At 41.0% G+C, this 15,544-nt stretch overlaps 1 protein-coding gene across 2 annotated transcripts in view; it reads left to right on the top strand.

Annotated features, from left to right (window-relative positions):
* The window catches only part of LOC124880940 (solute carrier organic anion transporter family member 1C1-like), a 40,638-nt gene extending 27,597 nt beyond the window's left edge, over positions 1–13,041 (top strand). Inside the window, exons 11-16 of one of the 2 annotated variants that reach the window (XM_047386394.1) lie at positions 3,386–3,551; positions 3,753–3,769; positions 3,887–3,937; positions 4,063–4,127; positions 11,244–11,361; positions 12,660–13,041. In XM_047386394.1, the coding sequence (XP_047242350.1) occupies positions 3,386–3,551; positions 3,753–3,769; positions 3,887–3,937; positions 4,063–4,127; positions 11,244–11,361; positions 12,660–12,879 (637 nt within the window). In that variant the 3' untranslated portion in view covers positions 12,880–13,041. Of the gene's footprint in view, positions 1–3,385; positions 3,552–3,752; positions 3,938–4,062; positions 4,128–11,243; positions 11,362–12,659 lie in introns of both variants that reach the window. The other variant, XM_047386401.1, reaches the window with a different exon arrangement.
* The last annotated feature ends 2,503 nt before the right edge of the window (positions 13,042–15,544 follow it).

Below are 15,544 nucleotides of genomic sequence, written 5' to 3'. Positions count from 1 at the left end.
ATCACTGATCCACCCCCATGCTTCACTCTGGGAATACAACAGTCTGGGTGGTACGCTTCTTTGGGGCTTCTCCACACCGTAACTCTCCTGGATGTGGGGAAAACATTAAAGGTGGACTCATCAGAGAACAATACTTGTTTCACATTGTCCACAGCCCAAGATTTGCGCTCCTTGCACCATTGAAACTGACGTTTGGCATTGGCATGAGTGACCAAAGGTTTGGCTATAGCAGCCCGGCCGTGTATATTGACCCAGTGGAGCTCCCAATGGACAGTTCTGGTGGAAACAGGAGAGTTGAGGTGCACATTTAATTCTGTCGTGATTTGGGCAGCCGTGGTTTTATGTTTTTTGGATACAATCCGGGTTAGCACCCGAACATCCCTTTCAGACAGCTTCCTCTTGCGTCCACAGTTAATCCTGTTGGATGTGTTTCGTCCTTCTTGGTGGTATGTTGACATTACCCTGGATACCGTGGCTCTTGATACATCACAAAGACTTGCTGTCTCGGTCACAGATGCGCTAGCAAGACGTGCACCAACAATTTGTCCTCTTTTGAACTCTGGTATGTCACCCATAATGTTGTGTGCATTTCAATATTTTGAGCAAAACTGTGCTCTTACCCTGCTAATTGAACCTTCACACTCTGCTCTTACTGGTGCAATGTGCAATCAATGAAGACTCGCTACCAGGCTGGTCCAATTTAGCCATGAAATCTCCCACAATAAAATGACAGGTGTTTCAGTTTCATTGTCCAACCCCTGTATATTTATATATCCTTGTGTATTTATTAGCAGTTGTTTACATTAGAGCAATTAAACATTAAATGCACCAAATTAAGGAACAAACATAGCTTCACTGAACTCAGTGAACTCACCCATTGTAGAGCAAAACACATGAAAATATATGGATGCATAAAACGAAAAATGACGCAGTTTAACTGATTTATCTTCCACAGAATGAGTTGTTTTGGACTTGCTACCTCATTTATCACTGGCCTTTATTGTCCGATCTGCGTATGGTTCTTGGAGCACCTCCGGGCAGCAGTAGCAGCAGACACAAGGGATGATTCAAGGTCTGAAGACACTAACTGGTGTCATTTTTCAGAATCTTTAGAGAAACATTTATTTAAATATATCACATGCGCGTGTAATTTATCTTATTTTAATAATAATACTCGTACTCGTCGTCTTCCGCTTATCCGGGACCGGGTCGCGGGGGCAGCTCCTCCAGCTCCTCCAGGGGGAGCCCAAGGCGTTCCCAGGCCAGCCGAGAGACATAGTCACTCCAGCGTGTCCTGGGCCGTCCCCTGGGCCTCCTCCCGGTGGAACGTGCCTGGAACACCTCCCGAGGAAGGCGTCCAGGAGGCATCCGGTATAGATGCCCGAGCCACCTAAACTGGCTCCTCTCGATGTGGAGGAGCAGCGGCTCTACTCCGAGCCCCTCCCGGATGGCCGAGCTCCTCACCCTATCTCTAAGGGAGTGCCCGGCCACCCTACGGAGGAAGCTCATTTCAGCCGCTTGTATCCGGGATCTCGTTCTTTCGGTCATGACCCAAAGTTCATGGCCATAGGTGAGGGTAGGAACGTAGACCGACCGGTAAATTGAGAGCTTTGCTTTCGACTCAGCTCTCTCTTCACCACAATGGACCAGCACAGTGCCCCCATTACTGTGGCAGCTGCACCAATCCATCTGTCGATCTCCTGCTCCATTCTTCCCTCACTCGTGAACAAGACCCCGAGATACTTAAACTCCTCCACTTGAGGCAGGAACTCCCCTCCAACCTGAAGAGGACAAGCCACCCTTTTCCAGTCGAGTACCATGGCTTCGGACTTGGAGGAGCTGATCCTCATCCCAGCCGCTTCACACTCGGCTGCGAGCCGCCACAGCGCATGCTGTAGGTCTTGGCTAGAGGGGGCCAGCAGAACCACGTCATCCGCAAAAAGAAGAGACGAAATCCACTGGTACCCAAACCAGACCCCCTCCGGCCCTTGGCTGCGTCTAGAAATCCTGTCCATAAAAGTTATGAACAGGACCGGTGACAAAGGGCAGCCCTGCCGGAGTCCAACATGCACCGGGAACAGGTCCGACTTCATGCCGGCAATGCGGACCAAGCTCCTGCTCCGCTCGTACAGGGACCGGATGGCCCTTAATAAAGGGCCCCCGATTCCATACTCCTGGAGCACCCCCCACAGGGCATCACGAGGGACACAGTCGAATGCCTTCTCCAGGTCCACAAAACACATGTGAACCGGCTGGGCAAACTCCCATGAACCCTCGAGCACCCTGTAGAGGGTATAGAGCTGGTCCAGCGTTCCACGGCCGGGACGAAACGTAGTGGAGACTAACGACTGCTGTTGTAGTAGTGCCGTCACCACCAGCAATGGACCATTTTACCATTTTAGCGCTGTTTTTAACATAACTTGGCTTCTACCTGAACCGTTTATTATTGACCGGAGACTTCCCCTTTGATGTCATTTCTGGGCGACTTTGCACGAATTCAACATCGAAATATACTTATTCAGTGTCACAATTGTCTTTAAGCAGGTATTTAATCCTAATAAAATATAAATTACCGCCCAATTCCTTCAATATATAAATGTTTTCTTTCTATTTCTGCATTTGTGGGAAAAGCGTGTCACAGACACTACTTTACTTAGGAGCTCTTCAGGGTTCTAAATGTAAAAACATATTCTTTGCTTTATCAGTCATTCAATTAACAATAAAATTAGTAAGGAACTCAGAAGAAAATTACATTGTAACGCACATGATTAACAGCTAAGTTTATTCATAAAGTCTAAATAATTTAAATATTATGTTTGACCACAAACGTGTCTTAAATACATAAAGACCTAGATGGCTATTAATTTTAACTTAATTTAAGACAATGCAGGAGTATTTCTTGTTGAACCCTAATTGTTTTGACACTTTTAATTTTATCAATTTGTATCAGTAGTATTGTGAGGAAGCTTGGGGTCACATTTATCCTTATAAAGCAAGTTTGTATAATTAATGGATGAATCATGGCAATAAAACTGAAAACAATAAGAAAGAACATGCATGATTATACATCATGTCTTGTGCCAGAACACTTGTGTGTCCTTCTGTCAGAGCTGGAAGAGGTCGGTAGGGAGTGGAGCATTAGAAACTAGATGCAAGGGGTTGACCTTTGTGTTGCAAGGAGTTGACCCTAGTGTTGTGCCTCAGTTCTCAATCAATGGCTCTGATATGTTTATTCTTTTGTATTCACTTGTAAGCCACTTAAAATTAGAGTAGCTGCTAAACTAAGAACATGTTTTCCTGTCTTTATTCTTAAATGATATACACAATGATTAATTTTCACAGGACTGTTAGCAATTAACCTTTTCTTTGTTGTTGTCATACACAGAGAGGAAGACTTGCCTTATCAGGAACAGTCTTTGTTTTCTGACTGTAATTCTGGTTGCTTGTGCTCCACAAAGGAGTGGGATCCAGTGTGTGGAGAGAATGGGATCACCTACGTATCTCCTTGTTTAGCTGGATGCACTTCGTCCAGAGGCTCTGGAAGGAACATGGTTGGACACATACCACAGACCTCACAGTATTTTCATAATTGTTGTATAACCTACAACTAACAAAGCGTGACATTTAAACCTAAATTATCTAAAGTTACAGCATGATAACTTATATTTGTATGTGACATTTTCACATGTGCAATGTGCTTTGCTGCCTCTCACCTTTCACTCTCGTTAACTGATGTTTTCCTCTACTGTTAGGTTTTTGACCATTGCAGGTGTGTAGCAGTGACTAATATCCTACCAGTAAACCTAACAGCTAGATTAGGCCAATGTTTACCCAGATACAACTGCGACAGAGTATTTCCATACTTCCTGGCTCTGTCTGTCCTCAGTTCCTTCATCATCTCTCTCGGGGGAACACCTGGACTGATGCTGCTTGTCAGGCACGTAATAAAAAAAGATCTTAAGGAAAATAGTTTAGATATGACTAAATCAAGAAAATAAAGGATTTATTGATTTAATGTTTAAGATTTAGTGAGTGTTCACCACCCTGGCCTTGTGCTTACAGGTGCATTAAGCCTGAGCTGAAATCCTTAGCTCTTGGAATCCACACCCTGGCAACGCGCACCCTGGGTAAGCACTTGTTATAAACGGATGCCCACACAACTAATGAACATAAAATTTACAGGTAGGATTATCTTGGAGCTTAGTTAATGACAATGTCTATGACAATTTATATTGTACGTTCTGGGGCATTTTACTACTTTTACAACTATTGTCTATATCAAACATGAGTAATAGCTAGTTTAGTCTGGGACAGTGGCCGGCACTTGTTAACATCTGTTAAGATTAACTGAAAATGTGTCAACTATATCAATAAATCCACTAATAGCAGAACGTGCTATGAATCAGAAAAAGGCGGACCCAAGATTCAGCCAGACACAGTACTGAAAGTTTAAAAGGTTTATTCAGCCACAGAAAAACGTCACACAGGTAACACTCCTCACAGCTTCCAGGAATCACTGAGGCAGAAAGAGGGATTATTGACTTGCAGTCTCTCCAGATTTTGCAGGGATCAGAAAAGTCACTAACCTGCTTTTGTCTTGAGTGGAACTTGAAACCCAGAGGGGAAACCTCAGTGGGTGGCAGGCGGTGATCTCCACACCACAGGTAAGAAGTGACTCCAGGAACACGAGGCGTCAGGCAAGGGGCAGGCAGAGGCATAAACCAGATGCAGGAAACAAGGTCGACAACCAAAATCCAAATAGTCCGACAGGGAGCAGGCAAAGGCATAAATCCAAAAGGCAAGGCAAGGTCAAGAACAATGATCAGACAGGAAGAAACGCTGGATATCTACTCACACGAATGGCTTTCAAAAATCTGGCACCGTCTGCTTGTCAGAGTCGGTATATATCAGAGAAGACACAGGTGTATGGCATGCCATAGATTGCACTGCACAGCAGCAGCCACCAGGTGCATCTAATCTGCTGATTGCAGCCAGGAAGACAGGGTAGAGCAGACGTGCCAGAATCATAACAGTACCCCCGCTCTAAGGTCCGGCTCCTGACGGACTACGAGGCTGATCAGGATGGAGACGATGAAACTCACGAATTAGGTCCTTATCAATGATGAACCTCGAAGGAATCCAAGTCCGTTCCTCGGGCCCATAGCCCTCCAGTCAACCAAGTATTGCATTCCACGTCCTCTTCGCCTGGACCTGAGAATGCGCCGGACCGAGAACACTGGACCACCATCAATGACCCGGGTGGGTGGAGGGGACCCGGAGGTGGGCCCAATTCGGGGCTCCACGAAGGGCTTGACCTGAGAAACGTGGAACGTGGGGTGAATCCTCATGGAGTTGGGTAATCTCAGTCATACAGCGACAGGGTTGATGATCTTGGAGAATGGGAAAGGTCCAACAAATCGGGGTGCCAATTTCCGGGATTCTACCCTTATTGAAAGGTCCTTGGCGGAGAGCCAAACTTTCTGCCCCACCTGGTACTTAGGGGCAGGGATCCGTCTCCGGTTGGCCATTCTTGACTGAACCAGTGACATTCTGATCATCGACCTCCTGGCCTTTCTCCATATTCTTTGGCACCTTAAAAACAGAGCTTGAATCTTCTCCGACGATCTTTATCCTCAGGGGTAATCTTGGTTCTGCCCGATTGCATGGGCTCACAATTATCAATTTCCTCAGTGAGAGGTGACAGACTACTTCTCTCATACCAGTGTGCAGAAACCTGAGTTAATGATGGGCGACCCCCCTCATGGCGCTTCTCCTTCCTTCTCTCTGCCAGCCGCATATCAATGTGAGCAGCCAAATCCTCGAGTTGTTTCAGGGAAGAAGGATAATCACGGGTCGCTAGCTCATCCTTGATGTCTTCGTTTAATCCTTTCATGAATGCATCCATTTGTGCTGCCTCATTCCAACGGCTCTCTGCAGCCAACAAATGAAAGTCAATTATATAGGTCGAGACAGGTTGATCACCCTGTTTGAGGGACAATAATCCTCTTGCGGCCTCAAGACTTGGAATGACCGGGTCAAAAACTCGAATGAGTTCCTTGGAAAAAGTTTCATAAAGATTACAAGATGCAGACCTATTATGCCATTCAGCAGTTCCCCACTGTTTTGCCTTTCCTGCCAGCAGAGATATAACAAACGCCACCTTGGAATGTTCAGTGGGAAAGGATGACGGCTGAAGCTCAAAATGAATTTCACACTGAGTTAGAAAAGCTCGACATTGGTCTGAGTCTCCCCTGAACATCTCAGGCGGAGAGAGGCGTGGCTCCCTTACCTCTGCTGTTGTCCGTGTTACTTGGGCGTGGTTTCTTTGTGACGGTGGCGGCTCGGAGACAAGATTGCCAGATCGTAATATGGAAATTATTTCCTCCATGCCGGAACCCAACCAGGAAAGGGACTCATCAACGTGGGTGCGCCACTGTTGTGCTGGCGATGGGTCCATTTTTGGCCAGATTTGTTTTGCTATAAATCAGAAAAAGGCGGACCCAAGATTCAGCCAGACACAGTACTGAAAGTTTAAAAGGTTTATTCAGCCACAGGAAAACGTCACACAGGTAACACTTCTCACAGTTTCCAGGAATCACTGAGGCAGAAAGAGGGATTATTGACTTGTAGTCTCTCCAGATTTTGCAGGGATAAGAAAAGCCACTAACCTGCTTTTGTCTTGAGTGGAACTTGAAACCCAGAGGGGAAACCTCAGTGGGCGCAGGCAGTGATCTCCACACCACAGGTAAGAAGTGACTCCAGGCTGAATAATCCGAGGGCTAGGCTGGCTCAATAATCCAAGGACAGAAACAGGGTCAACGATCGGAACAAGAGACGTCGGGTAAGGGGCAGGCAGAGGCATAAATCCAAAAGGCAAGGCAAGGTCAAGAACAATGATCAGACAGGAAGGAACGCTGGATATCTACTCACACGAATGGCTTTCAAAAATCTGGCACCGTCTGCTTGTCAGAGTCGGTATATATCAGGGAAGACACAGGTGTGTATGGCATGCCACAGATTGCACTACACTGCAGCAGCCACCAGGTGCATCTAATCTGCTGATTGCAGCCAGGGAGACAGGGTAGAGCAGACGTGCCAGAATCATAACAGAACGTAAAATACCAAATCTCAATGCTAATTTAATGTGGATGTGGTGAGACATACTGTAGTCATGTATTTAAGAAGTAAAATGTTTGAACAATAAGAACACAGATTGCAGTTGAATTCAAAAATGCATCTGATAATATTTTCTGCGATTTTGTGGCATGAAAAAGTATGTTTCCCTTTTTTGTCACACTTAAATGTCTCAGATCATCAAACTAATTCTAATATCAGACAAAAATAACCTGAGTAATATAAATTTCATTTTTAAGGGATGATTTGATTTATTAAGTGAACCAAACCATGCAAACTAACCTGGTCCTATTGTAAGTAAGTGCTTCCTAAACTGGTTTTGCCCCCTTTGGCTTCAGTAACTGCCGTCAAGTGATAACTTGATTTGTGATAACTGGAAATCAGTATTTACCTCACTGTAGAGGAAATTTGACCCACTCTTCTTTACATAATTATTTTAGTTCAGTTCATAACTGAGGGTTTTCGGCATGAACAGTCTAAATAAGGTCATCCACCACAATAAGATTAATGCTATTCAGAGGGGGGCTTCCTAATGTGCTTTTTATTTATTTGATTTTTTTATTTTTTGCGCCACTAGTGTCCTTTGTTTTTACAGTAATTTTTCAAAGTAGGCAAATAGGAAATGGGGGCAGAGAGGGAGTTAGACATGCGGAAAATGTCGCCAACTCCTACACTATCAGTGCTGTGCCCCACCTTGTGTGCTTTTTAACATTGTCCTGCTGCATAACCCAAGTGTGCTTGAGCTTGAGGTCACAAACTGAGAGCCAAACATTATCTTTACAGATCTGTGGAGCAGAATTCATGGTTCCATCAGTAATTGGAAATTGGCCAGGTTCTGAAGCAGTAAAAGCAGCCTCATTACACTACCACCACCAGGTCTGACTGTAATACATTTTCTAAAATGCTGTTTCAGTGTATTGCCAGATGTAACAGGATGCACAGGTTTGGACAAGGTTCCACTTTTGTCTCATCAGTCCAAAGAAGATTTTCCTCAAAAGTCTTTAAGATCTTAAGGTTTCTTTTTGGGCAATGTTTGATGGATTTTGTGTTGTTTTTGGTAAGCTGTGCTTTTGGGCCTGGAAATTTACCATGGAAGTATGATTATTTCTTCTTGTTGGTGTGTGCTTTAGATGTTTTAGGCTCTTTCGTGACCTCCTGAAAGAGTTGTAGATGCGCTCTTGGAGTTATTTCGTTAGGATGACACTATTGAGAAGCTTCAACACTGTTTCGTGTTTTCTCATTTTGTGAATCATGGTTCTCAGTTTGGTTTAGGAATAATAACGTTTTAAACCTTTCTAGACTGCTAGATGTCAAAGACTGTTTGTCATCTGCATTTCTTAAGATGCCTGATGTCAGGCATAAAGTATGTCTTGATTGTAACAGTCTAGAAGTAGTGTTGTGCACAAATGCAATAAAATGAATGCGTTCATGAGTTTTGAGGTGATTTTTGAGGACTTTGAAATGAACGATTCTTATTTTTAAGTGAGCAAAGTCAGGAGAACTCATTTTGAAGTAATTTAAAGGCACTCTGTTTAAAGCTGATCGAAATACAGTTACAGTTTTTTTAGGGGCAAGTAAGGCCAAACTTAGGGGCAAATATTTAATGGTAAAAAGGCCACAGTATTCAACCTCAAGGTAAGCGCTTAGCTTCTGCTGAGTGTCTATGTGTGCATGCATGGTTAGTAGAAACACAGACCAGTTTGGTGAGTCCCTATATTGGTAATTTAGGCCTATATAGCTCCCCTCGCATTATACTTGACTATGCCGCTTTCGAAGTTGCTTCACACATAAGGATATTAACTGAAGGCTCAAGACCCAGTCAGGTTACACTGAGGGGTTTTTTGCTACCCCATTTTTCTTTTTTTCTTTTTTTATGGACGGGACATTAAGCAAAAAGAAGCTGCAGCTTTGAACTCCTCTCTCTGACCTTCCTGCAGGTAAGTAACTGAAAGAACAACAGAGATGTGTTTATTTTAGATGATTGAAAATTTTGTTTGTGCTTAGAGTCAAGATTTTATTAAAGAGGAAGATCAAGGTAGGTTAACTAACTCATTAACCAAAACATATACCTGAACGTAACTTGAATTTATTTTGACTTTATAGCTGAAGACTTATCAAAAAATATGCAGAACTTCAACTTTCAGTTTTTGGACATTTTCACTATTACTGTAGGTTTCCAACTGCAATAACAATTTAGAGAGGGATCAAAAACTCAAAAAAAGAATTCTTACTGCATGATTTGATTGTAACGAGAGTTAAAAGTGATTGCAGTTACAAACGTGGTCTAAATTGACACCTTTCAAACAAAGCTTTCTTTTCTGGTCAAGAAACTATTAAATAATGTGAATGAGAGCAGCTCTTGAAAACTCAGCCATCATAAAGTACAGTTTATGTAAGACAACAGAAGTGAATAAAATGGAAGTTAGACAATAGTATATTCCATATGCTAATTTGTGAATGAAGTTATGACCTATTTTTTATGTAATTATTATACAAATTATGATACATAAACAAGACCTACTTCAAGTTAAAGCTGTGAACTAAGTTTAAGATATTAAGGTAGTAAACTATAAACACGAATCAATTAATTTTACCCTGGCTGAACTGAGTTTAAAACCACTTTTTGTTAAGAATGAATTGGCATTGTCTTGAGTGGCTGAGGTTGTGCCAGGCCGGTGTGTGGCACAAGAGCTGCATGGTGAGTTGATTAGGTGTTTAAATTAGAAAAGGAAAACTTATAAGGAGGCAGGACACAGAACACGAGTAAGGGTACAGGCAGGGCAGTAGTCAACAGTATGGTCCAGTGACAAGAACAGAACACCGGAGTGTCTAAATACTGAGGAAGAGTGGAGAATGGACCAATGAACATAGGGAGCTAATCAGAAAAGAAACAACCGGTGGAAAACAGAATGCAGGCAACTGAAGGTAATGGTAAAAAAACACTAATGATCAAGGAATCCATTGGAATAACAATACATCAAGTGGACAGACATAAGTAAACAACGGAACCAACTGCAGAACATTAACAGGGAGAAACAGATCTACAAGGAAATACAAACTAAAACATCTAACTCAGGAATCCCAGAATGTAATCTAAACACAAGAATGAAATCTAATAAATCTGAATGAACTGAAACAAAGCAAGTGAGAACATGGCAGTGCAGAGAAAGTAAACAGAACTCAAACTCAAAACCAACGATCATCTAGGAGTAATCAGGCTTGATTAGTGAAAATGAATCAAATAAAATAGTTTATCACAGTTTTTTTCAGGATTTAACAAGTGGGGCAATTCGTTTTTTCTGGTACACAATGGTCTGGATAGCTTTTTTCTCTCAATGAAATCATATACTACATTTTGCATTTACTCAGGTTTTTAAATTCCAAATTAACATTAGTTTGAGTGTGACAAAAAACATATCAAAAACCAAAGAAATCTTTAACGGGCAAATACTTTTCACAGCACTGTAGCTGGTTACTAGGAAAACATTCTTCCTTCTTTTACTTTGGTATAAAACAATTAACCCCTCAGCTTAATGAATAAATTCCATCCATCTGTTTTGGGTTGTCGATACAAGTACCTGCTTAGTCAAGTTTTTAAAATGTGTTTGTCAAACAAATCAAGAAGATCACTATTTATTGGCCCTTAGCAAAGGCATGGACTCACTACAGGCATCTAGGTTATGCAGGCTGGCTACCAGAGTAGACGGCTAACCAGCCAATATTAAGACTGCTGATTATAATCTATGATATATATATTTAGCAGATGTTAATTCCATATTTATAGCTCAGGTCAGAATAAATTATTAAACAAATGATTGTTATAATGCCATATAACTACAACAATCAATATATTATCTTAACAACAGAACAGGTATGTGTTACTTTTCTGTTTAAAATTATTGTGTAAACACTGTGGTATATTTTTCCATCAAGTTTATCATGCAATGAAAATGAACATCTATATGAGCACACCTGGACTGTTAATTTGAGTATTTCACGATTATTATTTTAGATAAATGTTTTTTTAAAGAAATCCCACACATTTTAGGTAACAACACTAACTTTGCTTTTTGTATGACTTATTAAGTTTTCTTCATCTTCCACAACAGCAGGAATACCCGCTCCCATCTACTTTGGGGCCATAATAGATACAACCTGCCTCAAATGGGCCTACAACACATGTGGAGGCAGAGGTGCTTGCAGAATATACAACACTTCATCTTATAGGTAATGTGGACAAGATTTATATTTCCTTGAAACACAGAATCAACATCTGCACAGAAAACTGTCACTTTAAATCGTTAGGGACCCCATCACACTCGACTAGGACTGCTCAGCAGTCTCCAGCATCTGGAAGACAGTTTGAACGTTGGAAATTTATGGCTAATTTAGGTAACTTTATATTAATGTTAAGACAAGCATGACGTTCATGTGGGGTCTGAAGGGGTCATGTCCACACAATTCTAAAACTTATTTGGTTTTTAATGATCACTTTGAACTAATTACAACAAGGCTCTTTAGCCATAAGTTGTTTTTTTGAGTTGCACTGTGGCTAATGTAAAATTATAAAATAAACCATATCAGCCACTGTTTATGCTTTTTCCTCCTTCTACCGTATTGCTTAAGATGATACCAAGGCTGCTGTTTTACATTGGGACAAAGAAATTTTGCAGTTAGACAGCAGTCTGTAATACTCATAATTTCCATCAGTCCCCCAGAAGCCATTTTATATACAGTTGCTCTCCAAAGTCTATAGACTGCTTTTAAAAATGTCAGGTCTTTGTGATGTAAAAAAGTAGACCATAATAAATTATAAAAAAAAAATTTCCACTTTTAATGTGACATATATCCTGCATAACTCAACTGAGAAAAGAAAGTAATTTGATCCAATTCTAACATTTTGTCTTATTTGGTATGCACCTACCATAGTGATTCTGATAAACATAAAATAAGGTCCAGCTGTCCGAGTAGGACTTTTGGACATTTGCCCGTTTGCATCCTTTAGTTAGAGCCATAGCTCGCAAATAAGTTACAAAGGATGATCTGTCAGTAGTGTTATAAGATGGTGGAAGCGATTGGGAACGATAGCAACTCAGCCACGAAGTGGTATGTTTTTTACAATAATACACAATTTTATATAATATTACCATTTAATGTAGTAACTTATTTTCCGCCCTGTGTTTAAAGGAAACTTACTTTAACAAAGAGTGAACTCTGATTAGTGTGGTAAGGAGGGGCAAAGACAGATAGGACAGGATTTCTTTTAATCGCCACACTCTCTAAGCTCCACATGGATTTTAATTACTGACCAAACTGTTTGTTGCTGATGAAGAAAATACTGAAAGGGGGAGGACAAAGCGTGAGCCTTTAATTAAAATGCACTGGAGTGAAAGCTTCTTGAAAATAGGAAAACACAAGTGTGAATTTTAACAATGACCTTCCCCTTAAGGATTTGTAGCCTGACATAGACATGCTCCAAAGACCACAGAGTAATCCATGCTCTAACAAAATTGTTTCTTATACAGGATAGTGTACCTGGGCCTCACACTTGGTCTGAGGGCGGTCTCCTTCTTCCTTTGCATTTGGGGATTTGACCTTCTCAGAAAACATATTAAAAGAGAGAAGAAGGCTCTGAGCAACGACAGTGGTGAGCTGGAGTTTTTGAGAAAAGAGAACGGCTCTGCAACCGGGGGGCAATTTTTACTGAGCCCTGACTGCAATCCTGAAAGAGAGACTCGTTTGTAACACATCATCTCTCTTCTGACTCAATTTTTGAAGCACCTTACATATGCTGAGATATATCTCAGAGCAGGCAGATATATATTTGTACACAATTTGTGCAAAAATATATAATCTGAAACATGTTATTAAAAAAAAGTTGTCTTTAATTTTATGTTTTGTCCTTGATGTAGTTGTACTGTATTTTTTTGGAGAAATCCTAGTTTTTATTTTTGAACCTGTATAATAAGAAAACACTTTTAAATGTTTGTAGGCAAATCTTAAACGCAAAACAATACTGAAATAAGTTCTCTTTAAGGGAAAATAATCAATCTGTGTCCTGAAAATGTTGTTTTTAAAACAACAGATTACGTTTTTTAACTCAAATTTTGCTTTTATACAATTAATGCAATGATAAAGAGGCTCTTTGTATATAAATCTACCTCATCTTTCTGATTGTGTATAACTGCACCCAGCCACCGCTGTGCCTCAGTTTGTTTTAAATTTCAGTTTCATCCTACTCATCTTTTATTGCTATTCTCTTTTTGGTTCATGTTTGGGATTTATCAACACATTCAGGTTAAACCTTATCAGCCTAATAGATTGGGGGAAATAGGTATGAATGGATAATTTTTCGATAAATACATTGTGCCGAGGCACAATTGACATGAAATTCACACCAGATATGAGTTACTATCCCACTATTCCTCCAATACAAAAACATCAACACAAACAGATCTATAAATTAAGTTATGTGTATTATAGTGGAATGACACAGGCATAAGAATTGAACACGCTTAATAAATTTGCTTAGTACTTAGAAGTCTTTTTTGGTAATGGCGGCTTCAAGGTGCTTCTGTATTAAGAAAGTAGTCCTATGCTTTACACAGGTGTGATTTTGACCCAGTCTTCAGAACTTGAAAGTTCTGGGGGCCTCTTCTAAGCACTCTGATCACGGGTTCTTTACATTAAAGGGGACAAATCAGGTTTTTAAATCCTTCCATTTCACACTTAAATCATTCAGTTGTGGTCTATATAAAGTGGAACTGCAATGCTTTGGTCTGAACTCCTTGTTATTGTAGCTCCAAAGGCTCCTCTTTGACCTGTTCTGAGCTGCGTCTGAGAGCAACTCGTGTGGTCTCTTTAAATGCTATTGAGGCCCTTCACACACCACCCCTCTCCAGGTCAAAGAGCATTCCACTTTAACCCGTTTGGGCATTTTTGTAGTATGATAACATGGATACAATTATCTTGCAGCGCAAAAACAAGACAAAAATGGCATAAACAATGCAAAACTGTTTAAATAATAATGCTTTTCAAAACACGCAGTACAGTTCTGTTCATAGGCATACCTGAGCTTGGACTAAAAAATAGCAGCGAGAAATAAAAATGCTGGTTACGCTGGATCTCTCTGTGCTGGATCAGCCCGAAGTCCATGATCTTTTTTTTAGCAAATACTGTTAAATAACAGTCAAAAAAACGAAAAATAGATGATATAGAAAACTAAACAGACTGAGAAATATGACTCAAACGGAGTATAAAGATATCTCAGCAGCATCTGGAGAAACTAAATTCCATCGTGGAAGAAGAAGTGGAGGTGGTGGAGGAGTATAAATACCTCGGTGTTCACCTGGACAACAGACTGGAGTGGAGATGCAACTGTAAAGCCATCTGCAAGAAGAGACAGAGCAGACTGTACTTCTTGAGGAAGCTTAGGTCTTTTGGTGTTTGCAGCAAGATGCTGCATATCTTCTATAAGTCTGTTGTGGAAAGTGTCATCTCTTCTACCATCATCTGCTGGGGAAGCAGCATCAGAGACAGGGACTTAAAAAAGCTCAACTAGCTGATAAAGAAGGCTGGCTCTGTTCTGGGGACTCCTCTGGAACCTCTGGAGATCAATGTGTAAATAGGATTCTTCATAAAATGAAGAACATTATGAAGAACATCCTCTTCATGAGACTGTCCTATAACAACAGAGTGTCTTCAGTCAGAGGCTTCTTCAGATCTGCTGTAAGACGGAGCGCTACAGGAGATCCTTCCTGCCCACAACCATCAGAATCTACAACGGCTTTTTGATGTAACCTGTATGGTAAATGGTAAATGGACTGAACTTATAAAGCGCTTTTCAAGTCATACAGACCGCTCAAAGCGCTTTACACTAGAGCCACATTCACCCAATTGCACTCACTAACGCTCACACATTCATACACCGATACGCAGATTGGTAGGCAACTTGAGGTTAAGTGCCTTGCCCAGGGGCACATCAACCTATGGCAGGAGGAAGCTGGAATCGAACCCACAACCTTCTGATTGCAAGACGACTTCCTACTGAGCCACAGTCGCCTGTATAATATGAGCTACAACAACATTTAATTTCCCTTTGGGAGTACATTTGAATTTTGAATTGCAATTCAACTTTTCACAACAAATTTTATTTAAAGCCTAAAAAAGTATATTTTGCATATGTCACTTTTAACTTTACGATGTCTTACCAAAAGAAATCCACTCATTTAATCTTCGTATTCTCTTCAAAAAAGCCTCCGTACATTTCTCCGTTAATTCTTCATATGATTGTAGGATGTCTGTCATTGTCTCCTGAAGAAAATTCCAAACCAATGTTCCCACCTTCAGTCACTGTTGGCAGGTGTATTTAAGTTAATAAAAACAATATGTATGATAATTAGCCTCAGAT

The sequence above is a fragment of the Girardinichthys multiradiatus genome, chromosome 2, assembly GCF_021462225.1.
Source record: "Girardinichthys multiradiatus isolate DD_20200921_A chromosome 2, DD_fGirMul_XY1, whole genome shotgun sequence".
NCBI lineage: Eukaryota > Metazoa > Chordata > Actinopteri > Cyprinodontiformes > Goodeidae > Girardinichthys > Girardinichthys multiradiatus.
This window is presented reverse-complemented; position numbering and strand designations above follow the sequence as displayed.